Source organism: Aspergillus tubingensis, assembly GCF_013340325.1.
Source record: "Aspergillus tubingensis WU-2223L DNA, scaffold_1, whole genome shotgun sequence".
Lineage (NCBI taxonomy): Eukaryota > Fungi > Ascomycota > Eurotiomycetes > Eurotiales > Aspergillaceae > Aspergillus > Aspergillus tubingensis.
Window position 1 is genome coordinate 77,383 of NW_023336275.1, and position 21,244 is coordinate 98,626.

Sequence of the window (21,244 nt, forward strand, 5' to 3'; positions counted from 1 at the left end):
CTCTTACTTACTCCTTCCATCCAGTCCCTCAGATTTGTCCATGGGACGGACATCCCATTCTCCGGTCAGTGGTGGCTTGGGCGAAGGATGATTGGTTAGGCGCAGGTCTGCATTACGCTACAGAGGCAAGTTAAGGTTGGGTATTATGCACCTTGGCTATAATCTAGATATCTATCTCTCTGATTTATTGTAAGTCCTCCGGCGCTTCTGCCCAAACGACACCCTTACAACCGCTCCCCGCCCCTTTCCTGTGCATGCCTCCTGATTGGGACGGGCACATTCAGGAGTGGCTCGGGTTCCTGACAATACCCAGTAGAGGTACGGACTAAGGTGGATGATACACATACAGTACTAGAAAGTCCCATGATCAATCTTCCGACTCTGAGACATTCTTTCCCCCGCATACGTACCCATGTCACAGGAATCATTGCAGATGGACGAGTGCCCGATCCAAGATCTGTCGCACTGGTCCCGATCTTTCCTCTTCTCGCCAGCTTTTCACCAGTTTCTGGATGGCCTGATCGATCGGGAGTTCCGTCTGCTTGCAGAGCTCAAAGTATGCGACAGCCGCTTGGGCGCGTTCAGCTCGAACGGCTTCAACGGAGAGGTCTATCTCATGGGCGAAGATCTCTACTGTTAGCGCCGCCAAGGACTCCTGGGGCCCACGGCGATCGGGTTCGCCACTCCGGTCCGATGCCCACGCCCCGATTTGGTCAAAGACTGCGCGCAGCTCCCGGTACAATGTAACCTGCACGTTTCTGCCCCCATGGCCCACTAGGATTCTGTGCAACACCGGTCTCGACTCATCCAGATGTCCGTGGAGGGCTTGATTTCCGTTAGCATATTGATGATTGGGTGGAGATGCCAACTGCAGGGGAGCCCACTCTTTGCTGAAGTATGCGATGCAAAACTGAGGCATTGTAAGATGCATACCACACAAGCCGCCAACGTGTCGTCCAGGGTTTGTCTGCAGAGGTAATCAGCAACTGCCGTGTATCCTCGCCGAGTCACACGAGAATATCACTCGGATTTATTTCCGCCAACATATCAGACCAATCAAAAGTAACCCCGAGAACAGAGGGATGAGTAGAAAGGAAACGCGTTGACTGAGAGCATACGAGATACAGACAGGGAACATACTTCGGCTTTTGATCCTTACCCGAATCCACATCCATTGGATCTCCTTGATCTTCAACATCATCCAGCACGTGGGTGACAATGGCAATAGCGTCTGACATCAGATCCAAGTCTTTGCGTGCTTGAGCCACTCCGCCAAGAGCAGTAAGCGCATGGGGGCGATATGCAGGGTTATTCCGCTTCGCTTCTCTGATAGTGATAGTCTAGAAGGGAACAATTTCACTGGCAGTCAGAGAGCGGCCCATCGAAGTTTCAGATGTTTCGGAGGAAAAGGCCTACCTTCATTGTTTCTCCAAGCGTTGGCTTCTCTTGCCATAATTTCTTCGCCTGGCCCGAGAACTTCACAAACGCTTCTAACACAACTTCTTTGCCCTCCCACGTTTTTCCGGCCACAGCTCTCTCCAGCACAGGCCAAACATACTCGCTTGTCGAGAGCTCAATTTCAGAGTCCAGCGACATGATGGCCTTTGCAAGCCCCAAAGCTGCCGTATGCTTAATGGCCCACCGAGCCGATTCTAAATTGCTGGACACCAAGTCGGTAATTTCCTTGATGTAGAGAGACACCGTGCGGTTGCCTCCGACATTATCCTGCCACGTCTTCTCGAACACCTCTCTGACGTGCTCATCCAAGTCACATTTGGACACAAATATGAATGGCAGTGCAGCCGTAGCGAAGGCCATAAACCGGTCATTAGACAACTTTGAAGCAGCTTGTAAAATTTCGGCTGAAATGACCCGCTGATTAGAGTCTTCGGCGGTCATGTATAGTTCTTTGGCATGTTCGATTGTCTTTAGCACTCGATTATCCGAGGCGAGACGCAGGAGATAGCCAATAGATGTACAATAGGATGCACTGACGGTGTCATTGCGATCCACCACGAATTTGCCGAGGAGCTGTATGAAACGATCTGCATAGGGGCGGAAGAGCATGGACCGCATGCTTAAAAGGACCAAAACCCGGCTACAGCCAACCTTAGATGGAAGCCCAACGGCCGAGCGCAACACACCTTCCAGCCTCGTGGCAAACTCTTTCATACTCTCTTCATCCAGCATGTCTATGAGGTACCTTTCAATCACTTCCATCATGGGAGATGTTCGAATGCTGGACAATCTCATCTTGTCGATATCTTGGCCTGTCAGACCATACTTATCGGCGTTTAGATGAACGTAGTTGACTGCTTGAGGCTCCAGTGAACTCAAAGAATTCAGAAACTGTTCCATCATGTGGGGTATGAACGGCCGCAATGGTCCGCCTGGGCTTTTTCGGATCATTTGAATCAGGGCTCCGATGGCAAATCCTTGGACCTCCTCAACACCGGATTCCATGCCTTTATCACTCAATAGGAATGGGATAGCGCTTCGTAGCATGGTTTCAGCTCGCTTGGTATCAGTGTTGCTTGTCTCCAATGTGCGGATAATCGCATTGGTAATCGTCTGGCAAAGCTTCAATGCTGAAGCTCGAACGGTCTCTTTAATATCATCTAAAAGCTTGAAGGCCTTGGTAAAGATTTCATCCATGTACTGCGCGTACTTTTCGGGCTGACGGCCCTGGATTAGATCGGCGATTGCAGTACAACTTGCCTGCCGAACCCTCCATTCCCGACCCGCCAAGAGGCTCCTCAACAGATCATTCATGATCTCATCAAAATGGGTCTCAATAACTTCCATCGGGTCCTTGACCAAGGCCTTCCAGATGGTATTCATGGACCGCTGAACATTGGGGTTAGGGTCGAAACGGTAGCGAAATAGCTTAGGATAAATCTTAGGGTTCTTCGCCAAGTAACCGTTGACGCTTGAGTCAGAAAAGATACTGCTGATGCCCATTTTGCTGAAGGCCGCACGACTCGACCAGAGGGCATTATTCGAAGCTAAGGACATGAAGCGATATACAAGGGTTGGGTCACCGGCTTCGGATGCGAGGTTCATGATGTCTTTGTAGGTATTGACCGAGGAACCACCACCAGTAGGGAGAGCCCCGGGTTCGAACAGCTCTGTATTTTGGCTGACCCTGCCACCCGCGAGTGTTGAATTGTTCTCGGTGAAGGAGTTGACCAGGTCACGCACTAAATCGTCTTTCAGGCTTTGGTCGCCCATGCCATAAACGAGGCTTAACCCCTGTGCACCAGTTTCCTGTACCACCTCGTCTCGGTCAACGAGCAGGCTGCTAAATGAGCTTTGGCATTGACGCAGACGATCTTGCATGAGGGATAGATGACCGCAGTTTTTGACCAGACTCAATAACCAAATAGCAGATGCCCTTTTAAGCGACGGTTTCGGTGCGCCACATTTGGCAATAATTGTGTCAGCCACATCCGCAAGCACTTGTTCCGGCACATAAGAGTCTGGCGACTCTGAGTCTACGTCGAATTCCAGAACCAATGATTTGGAGTTCCAACCAGCCGCAGCATTGCTTAGCGCTTCACCGACTGTGAAATGTATCTCAGGGCTGCGGATTTCATGTAGACCATAGAGGGCTTCCGTTAGGGTACTGAAATGTGAATCACCAGGGTCCTCCTTCGGAAAGATCAGAGAGAGGAGCCCCAGTGCCATTATGGCCACTTCGCTTTCGGCCTTTGCATCTCGTACGAGAACGTCTCTGATGGCTTTCCATTCCATATCGGAAAGAATAGAAGGAGACAGAATTTTGGAGAGACTGAGTTGTCCAATTGCTAGCTGGGCGGAACGTCGAAGAAGTGAGTCGCGCGCGTTTTCGATCATGTCACGGATCGTATGAACGAAATGATCCACATGGACGTTTGGCACCTTGGCTATCATATTACGGAATGCAAGTCTGCTCAGCATATATGATAGTGCTAATACTGCTCCTCGAACCCTAAGTGCACCCTCGCCAACTGCAGTTTTCCATGGCGTTATGCACTCTGAACACTCCACAACCAGTGACATGAGGTCATTATCAGGAAGGGCAGGATGAGAGGCTAGGATTCCAATTGCGCGGGCAGCCATGGCCTGGATGTCTTGGTCGTTGCTCTTCAATGGGGTTCGCAGCACTAGTGTCTGCGGGACCACCGCCTCCACTATGTCGTTCGAGGCTAAAGAGCATATACTGACGAAATGCTTTCCGCATTGCTGCAGTCCCTCCCGGCTCTCACGGGTAAGGCCGGCCAAAGCGCTGTTCAAAAACAGCACAACCCCTTTTTTGTTGATAGCCCGAAGATAATGTCTAAGAGAGGACCTTGCGTGTTCGTCGGATGTAAGCATCACGTCAAGTTTAGTGTCCCAGTCTTGGTCGACCTCTATGGTGGAATTAGAAGCAGAGAGTGCCTCCCAGAGCAGTATGTTCCTGATGAACGCTATAATGGAAGCAAACGCGTGCTTATAGGGACCCGATACAATTTCCGATGCAGAAAAACCAGATACTCCATTTGAGGCTGCCGACCCAAGTATGAAGTGAGTAAGTTCTGAAAACTTTGGGAAGTCATACCACATAGAATCTTTTCTGGCTATGGCCGAGTGGCTATCGTTTGAAGGACTCAAAAGTCGGTGCCAGAATGGATGTAGACCTTTCTTGCCTTCCTCCATAACTTCCTGTTTGTTTTCTGACCCGCGCGCGATCGCCATGAGATCTATCCAGCGGGCGACAACATCGTGGTATGGCAAGAATCTGTTGGCAAAACGTACAGCAGCGTACTGAGGACCGCGAACGACAGCGAACCCGCTAGCTGGATCTTCTCCTCCAGGGTAGTTATTCATCTGCCGAATCAGAAAAGGCCGCAGTTGGTCTTGGAAGTCACTGTCCCAGCTATCTATTGAAGAGTTGAGTATGCTTCCCAAGGCTTGTTCAATGCTCACAAATATCTGGGAGCTGGAATCATCGGAGCTCAAGGAAGCAAACAGCCATTGAATGAGATCAAAGCCAGAGAGACCTTCCTGCCCATTGTACAATTCAAAATTGGTTTTGGGAACCAAAATACCGATGCTTTCGTACGCAAGACCCCGTAGACTCAGATCTGTACTTGGAAGTCTTTGCCCGCTGGCCGCTGGACTCGGCCATCCTTGAGACTGTATGAAATCTCTCAAGCCTGCTATGAGCTTGGGTGCCACTTCATCCAGGTCAGATGGAGAACCCATTTTAACAACCCACGTAGTGAAGTTGAATATTTGTGTTCTCAACTTCGAGGCCAACAGTCCTTGTGATGACCTTGCAGCATCTGATAGAAGGCCTTCTTCAATCACTCGCATAACACTCACTCTATCCTTTGTCGCTCTAATCGATTTTCCAAGGAAAATCAGGATTCTGGTCTGCAAAGCAGGTCGCGCCGGAGGTGCGCCATCAGGCGTCCCGGCTCCAAAATACAAGCCATAAAGTTGTTGCACAACCTCTGCCGCCTCCATGTCCGGAATGAATCTTTTCAGAGTTTCTTCGCCAAGATCGGAGAGACGGGAGTTTGCATCTGCAGACGCTATGAGAGCAGGTAAGAATCGCTCTGTGTCGCTGAAAGCTCCACTAGCCAAGAATCTTAGAGCATTGACTTTGGTTTCTGTCAGATTCAGACCACCTTCTGCAGAAGGATTCCATGTTTCTGATATCGAGGCGTCCTTGTTCAAAAATGTATAGTCTGCAGGAGACAACCCGGGACAAGTCGGCGAGCTCTTATCTGCGGGAGCAAGGAGCAGCAATTTCTCAAACCATTTTGATAGAAATTGCGTATCTTGGCCGGACAGACCTAGTCGAGTCTTGAGCTGTATGTCATCATCGCTGCCCTTTGGTGGTAGCTTAAGCAAGGGCAGAAGCCGCAGGACCAGGTTAAATACCACGGCGGCTTGATTGACAGATGTCCCGATCTCAGAAATTCCCTGGAGCAAAGGAAGCAGGATTTCGACTCTTGCATCTGAGCCCAAACGATCAATACCTTGTTGAAGGTAAATCAAGTCGAAATGCCGGATGAGCTGGGACTTTTGCTCTTTGAACTGCTTCAGCAAAGCCGTGACCGGCAGTTTGATAGACGGGGCTTGGACTCTAGTGTTGACATGCTGGCAAACTGCAATCACTTTATTGCGAACAGCAAGACTTTCAGATCCCAGCTTCAATAAGAGGGGAGGTAGGTATGTATTAAGCAGGGTTTCCAGTTTGGCATCGGTATCCGCCAGCGCAATCCGGAGCTCAACCTTGGATATCAAGCTCAACTCGCGAGCTTCGGAGCTTGCTGGCGTAGTGTCTGTAGCCATGAAAATTGAGGTTATGTCTAAAGAAGAGAAAGGTTACCACATTGATGTATTTTTGGTTCTGCAGTAAGTCTATAAAGCTTCCTCAGGGGTATGATGGGGGGTAATGAGTAAAAGAGGTTCTTGGGTCTGAGCTCAAGGCAGGCGATCCAACGTCACCCCCGCCAACCCGAGGCCACGATAACATCCCGATTGGGAAGACAGTATCCACATTAGTCAGCAACCGGGGCTCAGGTACCGCGTGTAACGGAGATGTACGATGGTATCTATGCCTAAGGTGTCTCGGGACATTGCCTAATGTGGAGCACATCTAACTAACCTATATCGGAGGATGTAATGACGAAGGTAAGCCAAACATTACATTTTATGGTATAGAGGTAGATAAGCAAAGTTTAAATGACATGAGCCACACTAAGTGATTCGTATAATACAGTCATCATCTTTCGCTGAAGGTCAAGCGTGGGCAGTAGCCGCCCTTCTCTGTTCAGCTGCCTCACCCCTCAAGAACCTTGCAACTTCACCTCCGGCGTTAGCCAGATGACCATTTGTGGGTTTGTTCTGGCTCGAATTACCAAAAAGACACTGCCATAGATCATCTTTCTTCACCATTTCACCTCCTGATGCCCCGCCGGCCATTAACTTGGACAGTGCTGCATCTTGCATCTCTAAAGAGTTAGCCGAATCAATGGCAGTTTCGGTGAGATTGGGTATTGATGTTCCATTGTCCGAGGTAATAGCGAGCTGTTTTTCCTGATTTTTCTCCTTCTGCACTATGTGGGCTAAGCGACGCGACACCGAGAGGTCATAGATTGACTGCTCGACGGTGTCGGAAACCAGATACATCCAAACAGTGGTTGGCCGATGTTGGCCAATGCGGTGTACGCGAGCGATAGCCTGAAGCTCAATTGCAGTGTTGATCAGAGGCTCACAAAGGAAGACATGGGTGGCATTTACTAAATTGAGACCGGAGGAATGTGCTTTGGCGTGTAAGAGGAAGCATTCAACCTGAGTAACGATGAGAAGTTAGACGCTGATTGCCAAACGTGATTGGCAGGATATTATACTTACTGCAGGGTCACTTTTGAAGGTTTGGATTCCATCCTTGGCGTCAACGCTGCTGAAACCAATCTTGAACCGGGAAAGCGCATTGGCGAGGATTTCAAGAAAGTTTTTGTACTGAGAAAATACAACCGACTTGGCCCCAGGATCATGCTCCCGAAGCCATAAGATGTGCCGTGCCAAAGTATCAATCTTTGTGCCATAGGAGCTATCCAGGTCAATGTTTTTGATTTCTTTCAATGTGCTCGAGCTTATATCTGCATATATAGAGTTTTTCGAAGGACGTTCGAACTCTAGTTTAGTTGGCGCTTTCTCCTCCTGCACGACAAACTCTTGCGGCTTATACGTGATCTGGTGGAAGTCGTTTGCTTTCAAGCGTTTTTTGCACGTAGGGCAAGTTCGATGCTGATGCCACCACATTCGCAAGCAGTCCTTGCAATATTTATGACCGCAAACCGTCAGAACACCTGCATTAGGTTAGCACCGCCGCCACTTGAAGGCTCTAACTTGGATTTGTGCTGCTGATACTGACCGACTTCGAACCCAGACTGGCAGATGACACATATTCTTGATGTCTCGTCCGAGCCAGACTCATCTCGCAGATGGATTAGGTACCGACGTTTTGCTCGCAAAGAAGAGATTTTCTCGTCAATTTCACTCTCCTTTTTGAGCTTCGAAGTGAAGAGTGTCACATCCAACGGCTGACCAACACTGTTTTCATCATATGGGGCAACAGTGTCAGATATCTGCTGCAGTTGACGATAATATTCAAGCCGATTGTTCATCGTATCTCGGAACATCTCAACCTCCCTCTCCAAGCTGGAAGCAGCCTTGGACTGTTCAGCTGCCAGTTGGCTTGCATGTCTTAGCACAAGACTGACATTCTCGAGCTCTGCACGCGCTCGAGAACTTCCTTCATTCGCTTGCCATTCAAGCGCGGTGGTCAGGCTGCGAAGCTCACTGATAATGCCTCGAAGGGACCCGAGTTGCGGATCAGGCTTCAGATTACTGCGTAGGTTCATCACTTCCAAGAATAGGGTTGGAGAAGGCCCTTCACCCTTTTGTGCTTGGATAATTCCTTGCTTGACTTCATGGGCAATGAGAACGTTCTTTTGTCCAGTTAAGCAATCATGACGGTCGGCGAACATTGCGCGCAAGGCTTCCATGTAAACGTACATTTCATCCTGGTGCTTAGTGGATTTTTCATACTCGTCACCTTCGAGCTCCGACTCATCCTCTTGGTCGATGAGTGACTGGGAGAGGAACTTTATCATGGTTTGACGCCTGTTATCGTACTGTGCAGCATGCTGATTCATGGCTTCACAAAAGTCTTCGAATTTCTCGATCACGCGCCGACCTTCTAGCCCTGTGCTATATACCTGGGGCTTCATCTTGGGAATGTTCACGAAATCCTTCTTGTGCGACCTTTCCCTTATCAATTTCATGTAATGGCCGACCTTTCGGGATATATCAACCAGCATCTCCTTCCGGATGGCTTTCGCTGTGGTATACGCCTCCTCTTCCTGTTTCTCGAGGAGTTTGAATTGTTCAGAGTCCTGTTCAGTGAGCTTCGGATCTGACTTGATCTGGTAATACGCGTTCCCCATAAAGAACACACAGATGTGTTGGACCTCGAGAGCTAAGCGCAGTCTCTGACGATATGTACCAATGCGAGTGTTCTTTTCGGTTTCTTCCGCCTCGTTATCACTTAATGAGTCTACTGACACAAAATCTTGGTTATCGTCTGCGGATGTGACTCGACTCTTCATACGTTCCGTTTGCAACCGGTCCCGGCATTCTTTAACGATTGCACTTGCTCGTTCCAGGCACTCCTTCCACAGTTGGAGTGCTTCATGCTTGCGCATTGCATTCTCCAGCAACTGCCCCCGCCGAAGCTGAGACAGGAGCAAAGTGCGCTCTTCTGCATGTATGAGCACGTCATTCTGGTCGATCATGACCTCGAGCACCTCATTCACCGACCGTAAGGGACCGTTGTATCCAACGCCCAAAGTCCGGCGACCGGTGCCTGCAGGATGAAGGCAGGTTTGACGGAGCCTGACTAGCCAACTTCGCATCTTCTCAACCACTGACGGGTCATTAGGATTCCATTCATCAGTTGTCGGTGCGCCTGATAAATCAAGGCCACAATCTTCACACATCTGCTCGTACAGCTGGCCATACTGTTGCTCTTCCACTGCAGTGAAAGGGATTGTTATAACGACCCTCTTCTGTGGTGGCAAACGAAGCTCATCGCGAACATGATCTTTGCTATGACGAAGGGCAATTGTGTGAACTATGTGTGCTAAGATAGATCGGAAAGACACGCATAGCCTATTCCAGATGAAGCCACAATAGGGTTCGTAATGAAGAAAGAGCAGCAGACCCAGAAGATCTGTGATATCTTTACGAAGAGGCGTTCCAGTTACCGCCCAAGCCAGTTGACGTGGAATCAGACGAGCAACTCTCGCTGCATTGCTGACACCGCTCTCAATCATCTGTGCTTCATCTAGGCAGACCCGCCACCAGGATATCTGAACAAGCGGCGTTTTTCTTGCCTCGAAACGCTTCTCATGGCGCAGGTTTCGCTTTGGAGCATCACCAGAATAGTGGACCTCCCGAGCAAGAACGTTGTAGGTAGTCAGCACAACATCATGATCCGATATTAGCTCGACCAGTTCATTATCTGCGAGTTTCGGATGACGCTGAATCCCTTCATAGTGATATACACTCAGCCCTGGAGCATGTAATTCAATCTCTTGCCGCCACTGCTCAAGGATCGCCGGGGGTGTTATGATCAAAGTCGCTCTTGATGGCATCAAGCCGTCGGCGCGTTCATGCTGGCCTGTGTCCTCCGAGAACGTGAAGCGTCGATGGAGGCAAATCAAGGTGATCATTTCGACCGTCTTACCCAAACCCATCTCCTCGGCTAGCACGCCCCCATTAAGGACGTTCTCGGCATCATACCAGCTTGTGATATTGGAAGTAACGACCATAAACAACTGGCTGGCGAAACACTCTTTACCATCCGCATCAGTAAACCTAATAAAGGACAGTGGCAGGTCACTGGTAGACTCCCGCTTTAAAGGAGCAATTCTCCCGTCGGGTTGAAGTTCCACGCCTTCCCTTTGCAATAACCATCTGACTGCCCTTCTTTGAAAGGGGAAAAGCTGACACTCTAACAAGTCACACTTTATATCTGCTGATGAAGCAGGATTGTCTGGTGGGACATGTACATTGTCATAGAAGTCACGTGGTGACCAACCTGTTGCACCCATATCCCTACGGTGCTTCTGCCGAAGATTTTCGAATACTGTGTCATCCTCATCCCGCAAGATGTACCTCGAGAAGACTTTTGCTGGACCAGTCGGCATCTTATTGATATCTGGGACATCAAGGGAGTCCCTCCACATGATGACCGTCTCCAAGCTGAACGTCTTCCCATCAGACAGACAGTGGAGAGTAGATTGATAACAAATTGAAGGCACATTCTTTTGAAAGTGGTCGGCGCAAGCAAGGCTTGAGGCGAGAGACAGATGATTACCCAATATAACGAGCTCCGAATCAGAGCTTTCAATAGTGAGAACTGTTTCACGCCCAAAAGCCGACACTAGTGCCAGGCTGAGACCGCTATGCAGCCCTTCATTCTGAACAGTGGCAGACTGGGTCGGAGCAACCCTATTTACATCGAGGATGACAGGTACAGTATCCAGCGGCTCGGTAGCACCATCCTTGTCATCTCGATCATGAGTTGCAGAATCAAAGTTCTATCAAGCATCAGCAAGTTGGTCTAAAGAGACTCGGGAGAGGCCGGCTCCTGTCACACAGGGAGGATACATACCAAGCGCAAGTTGAAACGCGCCAGTGGTATATAACCTATTGGTACCCGTGAGTCCGATAACCCATTGAACTGTCTAAGACTCCGAGTTGCCGAAGCCAGCTTGCGACGTTTACTCGGATGCTCATGGGTCACTGGCTGCTCGGGCCTGACGAAGGCAGTGGCCAATGATTCCGGAACATTGCCTGGAGCGTGAAGATTAGTAGAGAATATTAAGACATGCCACCCTAAAAGACGTCAAGAAGTTGTACCAGGATAAGAAATTTCTGCATTCAGTACAGTCATGCCGCCCCCTCTTGTCTCTGACGCCTCAGCTTGCCACCAAATGAGTGTTGAGTCGAGTAATACTCTCTCACTGTTGCTCCGATACGGCGATCTGATAAGAAGATCTCACGTGCTGATAGGGCTGGGTTATGTTAAGTCCGGAAATTTTCCGTTCTAATCATTGGCTTAGTCAGTCAATCGTGGCTCGGTCCCGGATCTGTACAAATAGATAGATAACGCAGAGGCCATGGAAACATGCTCTGCAGTGACGTATAAATTGGAAGATTCGTTCATATAGTTTGAGTTTCATCTACTTTTGATCACGTTTGGGTCTCATACATGTTTGCACCATGATCTCGGGCACCGCATGCCTCCTAGCTGTCAGTGTCGGGTCTCTGCTCTGGACTAGTCCTGTTGCTGGAATTACAGCGTTTCGCAAGTGAGATGGGTTATCATTGTTCACTTACGATAGAATACCATGGACCGTATTTCTGTTTCTCTTGTTGCTGTACAAACCATTTAGAACTGGCGTTAGGCCTTACTTCATAATATAATTTTCTCTATTCTATCTAATCCCTGCTTTACAGATTAGTCCTTTCGTTCCCAAGGGCCTGCTTACAACATCTAAATGAGGGATCAGGATCTACAACTTAAATTCCGCATGCGGCATCATTAGCTGGACTCCGTGTCAGTAATCTTCTCGCGGACCTACACTGTCACTTCCTCATCTTGTGCTTTTGAGCATAGTGGTTTTTCTTTTAGGTACAGCGCCTGCCGCTTTCGTAACCAAGGAAGTGCTATGAGTTGAATGGACCAGATGACGGAAATGATCGACCAAGGTAAAGGCACAATAGCAATATGCAAGACGTTTTTTCGCTGTCCTATTCATAGAGAACGCCAAATCCTGTTGGCTAGTAGATAATATTTAGCTGATATGACCGTTCCGGACCCTGAATGCGATTATGGCCCTCGTGTCTTCCAAATCATCCCCTAGAGCTGGAAAAGCTCCCTCAACTGTCTCATGGTGTCATCAGGGTCCTCAACGGAGTGACCGATCGTCCTAGGGTCACTGTAGATCTCGTAGTCGTTACCACCAGGGAATGTCTTGTCACCGAAGAAGTGGATCGTCTTATAATCGATACCCGTAATATCTTTCTCGGCTTCGACGTGTTGTAGGCAGTAAGTCTTGTCCCAGCCGGTCGGGAAAACGTCAAACGAGATTTCACCACCAATGGAGTAGCTGTTCAGAACTGTTAATAACTGTAATGACCATACGCAGTCACTGAAGGCCTGGTGATCCTATTACATACCTCAAACCATAGTCAGGGAACTCCTTCTTGAGCGCATCTACAAGGTCGCGGCGGATGTTGTGAATCTTGTCATACCTGCTCATAAGTTTAGTCAAGAGGTCCTGTATATATGGGCACCGAGCTACCGCTCGTATACATACGCTTCAAACTCCTTCCGTTCCTCGGTGCTAGCATTTCTGCCAATCGGGCTGACGTTGATCATGCCATTGCGGAATTCGACGAAGGTGCCGCGCTTCTTAGGAAGCTCCAAGTTGGCGATGTACTTGAGCAAGAAGTTGACCAACTTCTGATATTTTTCCTCTCCCAGCCATTGGATGAAGCTGTTGCTTTGAAGAGGCTTGCCCAGGCGGAAAGCGGTCAAACCGTTCTCGGCGAAGCAGAAATCGAATAGGGTTGTGACGTCCGTGGTGTTTCTACCGAGCTGTTCTTGCTGCTTGGGAAGATTCGAGCCACCGACCTGACAATGTGAGACTGCGCGCTGAGCCTAAGAGGAATGAAGACAACTAACGAATCCGATCGCGCACTTGTGACGCAACTGAGAGAGAAGGGTGAGCATCTCCGGGGTGACATTCTATAATCAGGGTAAAAAAGATACAGATTAGTCTTTCGAAATACTAAACGAATAGAGAGAGCAATTCCAAGGAGTTGATCATTTCATTCTTGCGAACTTACAGCTCGGGCAGGCGTTAACGTCTTGTCGACATCAAAGAGACAGATTGTGCCCTTGAGGGGGCGGTCCTGCAGGGCAGGATAAATTCCGGCTGCTTCAGTGGCCATAATTGATATAGATTTGGAAGAGAGTTGAGGAACAAGGTAAGTGAGAGAGACTCTGAAGCCAAAGGCGCAATTGACTGAGGGGCAATTGGACTATGTATCTTTTCAGGGGCGGACGTTGTGACAGCCGCATGCGGTGAGCTGGAGGGACAAGCGGGGGTTCCAGACAAACATTCTTACAGCTTAACCGTATCGGGCGGCTTCCAGACAGCTAGGCAGTGAGGCACCAAGGCCAGGCCCAAGGCGGTCAATCTCCAATTTCTCCATACGGATGATCCACGTGGGGCTTGCTTCGCTTATCGATAAGTGTGATAAGCCATACGGTGGTTGCTGAGAAAGTCGCAGGGAAAGGCGTAAGTAGTACTACTCCGTACATCTATTGCCGTTGCCATTGTGCTTGTTCCTCTTTCATCTGTAGTGAATATATCTCTGATTCCGAGCGCACAGATACTGATAGTGTATTCAAGTTCCATTAAGACTAGCTACAGGCCAATAAAACTCTTGTATGAGGCAGACAACAACGCCAGACCAACTCAAACTCCTATCCATCGCGTGAAAAGTCAACGGCCCATGGTCGTCTGAAAAACCTTGGCTGCTAATTCACTCAAAAGCCTTGCTCGATCTGTTTGAGGAAGCTGGAGGAAGACATCGTAAACGCTCTTTCCTTTGGCATCTCGCACTGCACCAAGACGATTGCCAGCGACTGCGCCAGCCAATGCTCCTGGAGCATTGGCTACGATGAAACCGAGAGCACCACCACTAATCCCACCTACAACGGACCAGAACCGAGATGTCGGGTGTGAACGAGTCTGACCGTCGGCATCTGTGCCTTCGCTGGCAAGGCCCTCTTCACGCAGCATTTCTTCAAACACCGACCCGAATTGCTCATTTGCACGTTGCTCACTATCAGCAGTGCCAGTGCCAGTGCCAAAGCCAAAAGCGGACCAGGGAAACCCTCCTGCACCTCCACGGGGCACTTCCTCCTCTTCCTCCTCGACACCGCCTGCCATCCTCATCGCATCATACTCCCGTCGGCGTGATACATCTGACAACGTGTAATAAGCATCGCTAATCTCCTGAAACTTGCGTGTCCGAGCCGCCCTCTCTGGTGAGTCGACAGGGACTCTGTCTGGATGAGACTTGAGAGATTCCCTACATGGTTCAATACAGAGCATGGTTGCGGCATGATGGGCATTGGCTCACCTTTTGTATGCATTGCGAATCTCTTGTTGTGTCGCTCTGGGAGACACTCCCAGTACCTTGTCTACATTTGGCATTGATTAGTTCGGACACTTTCTATACAGTATGTAGAAGTTGGCATTTCGTACAATAATCGCGTTGTTCTAATCCACAGTCAGCTCATATGTTAAAGCCATGAAACACGTTCGTGCACGCTTACTAGGCATGTCTAGATGTCTCTATGTTAGAAGATGTACCGTGCTCCAAACTCAGATGGTGAAGAGCCAGATGAGTGTAGCTTCATTCGTGTCCACTCTTCCTGAGAGGTCATGACTTGGCGGGGGAAAGATGACGTCGACGAGGCATTCATGCCTCAGGCATCAGGAAGCACGGAACGAAGGTTCGGCCTTTTCCAGCGACTCGGTTCTGACTAAACAGCAGAGACGGGAAGCCCCTGAGGGCAGCCACCAATCATGGGGATGGCGCCAAAGTTAGGACTCCCGGAACCACTGTCACCAGCCACTCGTAGAGAGCGCTGTACGTACGCTGCAGATGCTAGCCACTGCTAGGAACACACTAAACAGTAGGCACAGTTCGGTGTCTAGTGATGGTTTTCAGCTTTGCCTCCTGCACAGACGGGGGAGTCTCACCTAATCCCCTCCCCCCTTCATTTCATTTAACTTCCCTCGCACGGCTCGCCATGCTACTTTAACCCTCTCAATTGCACGCCTTTTAGGAGACTCAAAGTTGTCTATGATAGATTAGACTTGCAGTCACATTCAATTGACAGCAGTGTGGACAACCCCAGCTTGTGACTTGTCCAACATCCGCACCGCGACTCAGCTGTGGAGCTGGCCAAAACGCCTGGACCTCAAATTGTGTGCATTTGCAGCACGCTACGACTCCGCAATAGCGCGATTGCTTTTTACAGGCTTCACCAGCACACAATACATCCAGAGGGGTCATACTGTCGTGCTTCCAGCCATCTTTATCAACTAATTCGCTTGGGAAAGTACTGTGTCAGCATTGGCCGAAATTTCAAATCTGACCCTGCCAATAAGTCGCTCAAGCACCCATATTCAGGAACACCGATTCAAGATGGGCTGGTTTGATGGAAAATCTTCATCCTCGTCTTCCCACCACTCTCATTCCCGCCGACGTTCTTCCCCCTCACGACGTTCCACTTATTCAACTCATCATCCTCGTCACTCTGCTCCGTCGATATTCAGTCTGAACGGCGGTGGTAGTCGCGTCGGACGCACCAGCCCGTCCGTGCTTTCTTCATCCTCATCGCGGCGCGCACGGCCCCGAACAGGCTTCGTACAGAAGGTGGTTCGCGCCATCAAACGCTTGCTCCGTGACATTTACGACTATGCGCGTCGGAACCCAGTGAAGGTTCTCATGCTGGTTGTCATACCGCTCCTCACGAGTGGTGTCCTGCAGAAATTGCTCGCCATGATCGGAATCCGATTGCCAAAGGGGCTTTTTGGCGGGAATTCATCGAAGCCCAGTGGCAACAGCATGTCAGACAATATCAAGGGCCTCATGAATATTGCGAAAATGCTGATGTAACTACTGAGGCATTGCTTTGCGGTCTGTATTCCAGCGCTTCTGCACTTTGATGTATGAATGGGAATATCAGCGAGAATTAGTCAGAAAAGATAGACACGACACGATCATGATACGACAATGACGATACGACGCAAACTTGACCTGATGCTTCTTGGTTACGATGTCCGTTGGCGGTTGCGGGTAAATCCAAAGAGTCATGTTCCCGATATGTTTTTGATATTTATCGTTTACGGTGTTATGCAAATGTTCAAGTATTTAGACACGATTCCAATGAAACGTCCCAACGGCCTTCTGGCCTCAAAAATATTTTTTGGACACCAAACACTATTTGTACACACGCAATGGCAAGAATTGTTCGTAAGCTCTTCGAGGGGAAAAGCATCGAACCACAGAGAATACCGCTTATCAAGTAAGCGGGTTTCGCTATCTATATCGGATTCTTTACGATCTCTGAGACCGCTTTCCCCGCCTCCTTGCCTTGGAAGGTCTTGCAGAGCTGGCGGTGCCTTCAGTCGACTCCTCCACGACTTCGGAAAGCTCCTCCTCTGACTCAGCACCGCTATCCACGGCATTTGAAGTGAGCAACCTGCCAACCGTCTTAGAGTAAACCCAGCCCGGCAAGCGGAAGACCATCGTGTCACGAATTGTCGGACGCTGAATCTCATCGACGTCGAGCAAGAATTCCTGGCGCTCGCCATCTTCTGTTTCCTCCTCCAGGAACACATTTCCAAGAGAGTCGACAATCAGTACCTTCCCATTCTCAGCAATCACCTTCTTCCGCTCCCCAGTGGGCTCCGTCTGAGGCTCGGAAGTGGGCGTGGCCGTTCCAGAGTTCCGGGATGTCGCCCGGCCACCTTTCTTGCCCTCCTTGCGGTTCTCCCTGTCCATCATGCGTTTTTGGCGACGGTTCATAGGCATAGCACTCTGTTCGGGCTCCGGAGCCGGTGCCGGAGTTGGGGCAGGAGCTGAGGCACCATCAAGACCGGGGATACCCCGGACACCAGATTCATCACCCCAGGCAGCTCTCCTCGCTTGACGGATGTAACGATCGACGAACTCCCGCTGGCGCTTCCAGCCCAGCACCAAAGCAGCGTAGTGCGCACCACCACCAAAGACCAGAAACAAGCCAATAAGCACGGATCCCAGACCAGGACGGAATCGCGAATAGTAGTAACCAGTTCCCTTCCACTTGGGGAAACCATTCTTCAGGAAATGGTCGTAGCGCTCGCGACCGGGGCCACGGAGGATATTGGCGACGGTGTTGAGGCGAGCGGAGCGCTCATGAGCCTCCTTCACGGCCGCAGCGATTTCGCGCTTCGAAGGACCACTGTTGACATGGACACCGGACTTGGAGGACTTGGAGCGAGACTTGTCCTTGGAGCTGTTGGCGATGAAGGACCGCTTGACTTTATCGGGATGCAGAAGTCGGGACTTCTGACGGTAGGCCTTGCTCAATTCATCTTGGTTGGCGTTGGGTTTGGCGCCGAGAAAATCTGTCCGTTTGGAAAATGGTCAGTGGCGGGGGACTTTGGAGATGGAAGGGGAATTCGTTTGCTCAGGGGAAACGTACCGTAGAATGTCACATTGGGACCTTCTGCAGCGGCGAGTTCGTCATTGATACGGAAGATTTCATAATCTGGATAGTCGCAGAGTTTTAGTATGTGGGAATAGAGAAGTTTGCGGGATAACAGAAAGGAAAAAAGAGCAGCAACTGACCTTCTTTAGTCCAAGCCGCGGCCAGAACAATCAGGGCTACAAACGCAAACAGACGAAGTGCGATAGACCTCATCGTGGAAGAAGGGAGCGGTCAAGCCGCTGGACCCAAAGCGAATGAGAAGAGAACGAATGGAACAGAATGAGCAGTGGAGAACAATTGATGCGCCAAACAAAAGACTACATGCAACTCATGTTCATGATTCAACAAGTGGTGAAGTACTTTGTAACTTGTTCTTCCTCCAAAAACGAGATAGGTGGAATCCTCAGGCGACGATACCGCCAAAGCAATGATCTGTCATCAGGCAGGAATGGCGTTACGCTTACGTGACGAGAGAGCTAGGCCTAGAATGGGCAAATCCGGGTTCACCGCCCAGATCGGTATGGAACGCCTGAAACGGAATTACGATACGGGTCCAGTGGAGTCTGCAGCTGCACGACGTGGTCCAATAAAGGATCCAAGGCCAGGTGAGGAGAAATCGAAAAGAGGAGATAGGTAGATGGAAATGTGATTGATACCTAATGTTTGCAGAAGTGGCTATTCCAACTCACAGGCTGGCTGGCAGTAGAGAGAGGGGGTGGTGGTTGGGACAGCTGGGGTTTAAATTCGAGACAAGTCCCCTCTGGCAGTAGTGTAGTGGATAGTGAGTGAGTTACTGAGTGCTCTTCTTCCTTCGACTACCACCTGAAATAAGGTATATCAGACATGGAATTGGAAGAGCAGTGGAAGATGATTGAGGGGAAGTGATTGGGATGGCTGCTTGAGTAGTCCACCCTCAAGAGTGATCGTCTATCTCTCTTTCTGTCTAGATCTCTTCTTCCGCATCCAGCTTCGAAGGGTCTGTCTCTCTACTCTCTCCACCCATTGCTGCCCTGCTTTCTATTCTTAGCGGGCCTCATCCACCGTTGTATCTTGATTGGATTCGAGGGTCCATGAAACCGGAGCAGCGACTGGAGCAGTGACTCAAGCGTTGGATCCAAACGTGCCTTGTTTATTTGCCTTGCCATCCATTCCTCCGATACCTTATAAGAAGCACCCGAATCCACTTGTCTTCACAATTAACCTTCTTTGTTGCTGGGCGGTACCTCTCAAGCCTGTTACAAGGCGGATCGGTACCTGGAGGGTACTTACTTCAGTTACTTTGTCTGTGCTTCCCGCCTGGGACCGCCGGGGGGGAACAACCAACGGAAAAAATACCGAGACCAGTACTGGAATACGCCTAGACTAGTTCGGTGCTTCCAGGCTGCCAAAACGCCTCGTTGGTTTTGCTTTCGGGCCAGCTAAGCCGCTTCCAATCTTCCTCGACAAAAACATTCCCCGGTCTCTCTTCTCTCTCGGTCCTTCCCCCTTTTCTTTACTGCTTTTACTACACTTCATCACCATCATCTTACCGTCTTCAGTCTTCTCACACGTATCACTATTTTCCCGATCCACTTCATTTCATTCAATTATCTTACTCCTACCTTATCTTTCGAATTTCCTCCGAATCTCCAAAAATGCCTCTCCAGATCCCCATTGATGCGATTACCTCGCGCTTCGGCGAACGGTTCAACAGCGTTCGCTCTCAATCCCTCGGCACGCGCTTTGCCAACCTGCGTCCCATCTCCGAATTCCTGGACATCAAGCGTGTCTCCAAGCCCGCCCACTTTGGCGAGGTCCAGAGCCGTGTGAACTACAATCTGTCCTACTTCTCTAGCAACTATGCCGCCGTCTTCGTGATGCTCAGCATCTACAGCTTGCTGACCAACCCCCTGTTGCTCTTTGTCATCATCCTGGTCACCGGTGGTCTCTACGGCATCGGAAAGCTCCAGGGTCATGACCTGGAATTGGGCTTCGCCCGGTTCAACACTTCCCAGCTGTACACCGGACTGCTAATTGTCGCGGTGCCTCTGGGATTCTGGGCCTCGCCCATCTCCACTGTGCTCTGGCTGATCGGAGCCACCGGCGTGACTGTCTTCGGCCACGCCGCTTTTATGGATAAACCAATCGAGAATGCTTTTTCCGAGGAGGCGGTCTAGGTGGTCGGCCGCGAACTCCTTACGGTATGCCCCGATGGGGAAGACCACCGGGGGCACGAGTGGGGAGAGAAAACAGACGTGCAGCTCCGTGGGTGGACGGTGCGGCACGGATCGAGGAGATTGACAGCGAGGAGGAGGAGGATGCATACGCTCGATCGGCGTATGCGAGGCAGTCGGCGGGTCGGGAGGAGGGAGGAGGGCCTAGGTTGCGCAGGCGGAAGATGGATTACGATGATTATGTGGACGAGATGAATTCGATTGATGGGATGGACTATGATCTGCGTGAGGATATGGACAGCACGGTGGCGTATGCGGTTCAGCTAGCCATGAAGGACAAGGAGGAACGGTTGGTGGATCAAGCCTTGGAACGGATTCGACGCGCTCAAAAGCAGGGCCAGAAGAACGTACGACTTTCGGGTCGAGAAATGGAGGCGCTGGAGCGCAAGCGCATGCAGGCAAACCGGACCCCTGATCACGACTATCGGAATACAAGTCCCCAGGTTTCCCCCGGTGGCAGCCGATCCTCGAAGCCGCCGGACAGCCCCAGCAGCAAAAGGGGGGCGCAACGGAGGGGGTCCAATGCCTCGACAGCGAACAAGCATAGCGTGCCCTCACCGTTAGCCGAAAACAACGCTGCCTATGCGTTCTGGGCCTGGACCTCGGGGGCCTCTGGCGGGTCCCCAGCTTCTGCACGTTCGCCATCTGCCCGCACGCCTACAAGTCAAGCACCGCCTCGATCCCCTCTCCAGCCAGCTTATGCTTTCGACCGCCTGGCTTCCGTCCCTCAGATTCGCACACCGGTGGGCGTGAAGAGTCCCTCTGTGCGTTCCCTCCCTGACGATCCACAGTGGGGGCCTCCGTACCCTCCGCCGTATCCAAGAGAACCGCCGCCGTACCCGACCGATCGTCGACGCCCCGAGCCAACTCCATACATGTCAGGCTACCGCAGCGTCTTTGACGATTCTGCGCGTAGCAACAGGCGAGGCGTGAATGCTATGCCGGGGGCTGCGACGGAGGGGCGTCTCAGTGCAGAGGAAGAAGAGGAGGAAGGAAATAGTTCCGATAACAGCGCCATGGTTGAGCGCCGCGTGGCCGGCAGTACGCCGACACGGGGGCCAATCGGGCGAGGCAGTCGACCCCGGAGCAGTCGATCTTGAACCCCCGAATCGTGCCCTTTCAAAACGTTGCTTTCTTTTCT

The 21,244-nt window shown here is 50.6% G+C and overlaps 8 protein-coding genes across 8 annotated transcripts; 3 read left to right on the forward strand and 5 right to left on the reverse strand.

The window, feature by feature from the left end:
• Nucleotides 1-424: 424 nt before the first annotated feature.
• Nucleotides 425-6,324, reverse strand: AtWU_00031 (ECM29 family proteasome component; the record flags this gene model as incomplete). Its single annotated transcript, XM_035495147.1, has 4 exons — nt 425-825; nt 885-967; nt 1,141-1,340; nt 1,417-6,324. The coding sequence occupies 4 exons, from the start codon at nt 6,322-6,324 to the stop codon at nt 425-427; spliced, it is 5,592 nt and encodes a 1,863-aa protein (XP_035351040.1).
• A 450-nt stretch (nt 6,325-6,774) lies between these two features.
• On the reverse strand, nt 6,775-11,500 carry AtWU_00032 (putative SNF2 family helicase/ATPase; the record flags this gene model as incomplete). Its single annotated transcript, XM_035495148.1, has 6 exons — nt 6,775-6,836; nt 6,894-7,326; nt 7,390-7,847; nt 7,913-11,144; nt 11,219-11,400; nt 11,467-11,500. 6 exons carry the CDS (start codon nt 11,498-11,500, stop codon nt 6,775-6,777), a joined length of 4,401 nt encoding a protein of 1,466 aa, XP_035351041.1.
• Nucleotides 11,501-12,469: 969 nt separating this feature from the next.
• Nucleotides 12,470-13,566, reverse strand: sec53 (phosphomannomutase SEC53; the record flags this gene model as incomplete). The annotated part of the gene is made up of 5 exons (XM_035495149.1): nt 12,470-12,719; nt 12,790-12,864; nt 12,930-13,246; nt 13,298-13,360; nt 13,462-13,566. 5 exons carry the CDS (start codon nt 13,564-13,566, stop codon nt 12,470-12,472), a joined length of 810 nt encoding a protein of 269 aa, XP_035351042.1.
• Nucleotides 13,567-14,123: 557 nt separating this feature from the next.
• Nucleotides 14,124-14,969, reverse strand: AtWU_00034 (putative DnaJ chaperone (Caj1); the record flags this gene model as incomplete). Its single annotated transcript, XM_035495150.1, has 4 exons — nt 14,124-14,715; nt 14,767-14,827; nt 14,892-14,906; nt 14,963-14,969. The coding sequence occupies 4 exons, from the start codon at nt 14,967-14,969 to the stop codon at nt 14,124-14,126; spliced, it is 675 nt and encodes a 224-aa protein (XP_035351043.1).
• An 871-nt stretch (nt 14,970-15,840) lies between these two features.
• AtWU_00035 (uncharacterized protein) lies at nt 15,841-16,314 on the forward strand (the record flags this gene model as incomplete). Its single annotated transcript, XM_035495151.1, has 1 exon — nt 15,841-16,314. One exon carries the CDS (start codon nt 15,841-15,843, stop codon nt 16,312-16,314), a length of 474 nt encoding a protein of 157 aa, XP_035351044.1.
• A 441-nt stretch (nt 16,315-16,755) lies between these two features.
• On the reverse strand, nt 16,756-18,103 carry AtWU_00036 (putative endoplasmic reticulum DnaJ domain protein Erj5; the record flags this gene model as incomplete). The annotated part of the gene is made up of 3 exons (XM_035495152.1): nt 16,756-17,807; nt 17,885-17,950; nt 18,031-18,103. The coding sequence occupies 3 exons, from the start codon at nt 18,101-18,103 to the stop codon at nt 16,756-16,758; spliced, it is 1,191 nt and encodes a 396-aa protein (XP_035351045.1).
• Nucleotides 18,104-19,524: 1,421 nt separating this feature from the next.
• AtWU_00037 (putative COPII vesicles protein Yip3) lies at nt 19,525-20,046 on the forward strand (the record flags this gene model as incomplete). Its single annotated transcript, XM_035495153.1, has 1 exon — nt 19,525-20,046. One exon carries the CDS (start codon nt 19,525-19,527, stop codon nt 20,044-20,046), a length of 522 nt encoding a protein of 173 aa, XP_035351046.1.
• A 26-nt stretch (nt 20,047-20,072) lies between these two features.
• AtWU_00038 (uncharacterized protein) lies at nt 20,073-21,203 on the forward strand (the record flags this gene model as incomplete). The annotated part of the gene is made up of 1 exon (XM_035495154.1): nt 20,073-21,203. One exon carries the CDS (start codon nt 20,073-20,075, stop codon nt 21,201-21,203), a length of 1,131 nt encoding a protein of 376 aa, XP_035351047.1.
• Nucleotides 21,204-21,244: the final 41 nt, after the last annotated feature.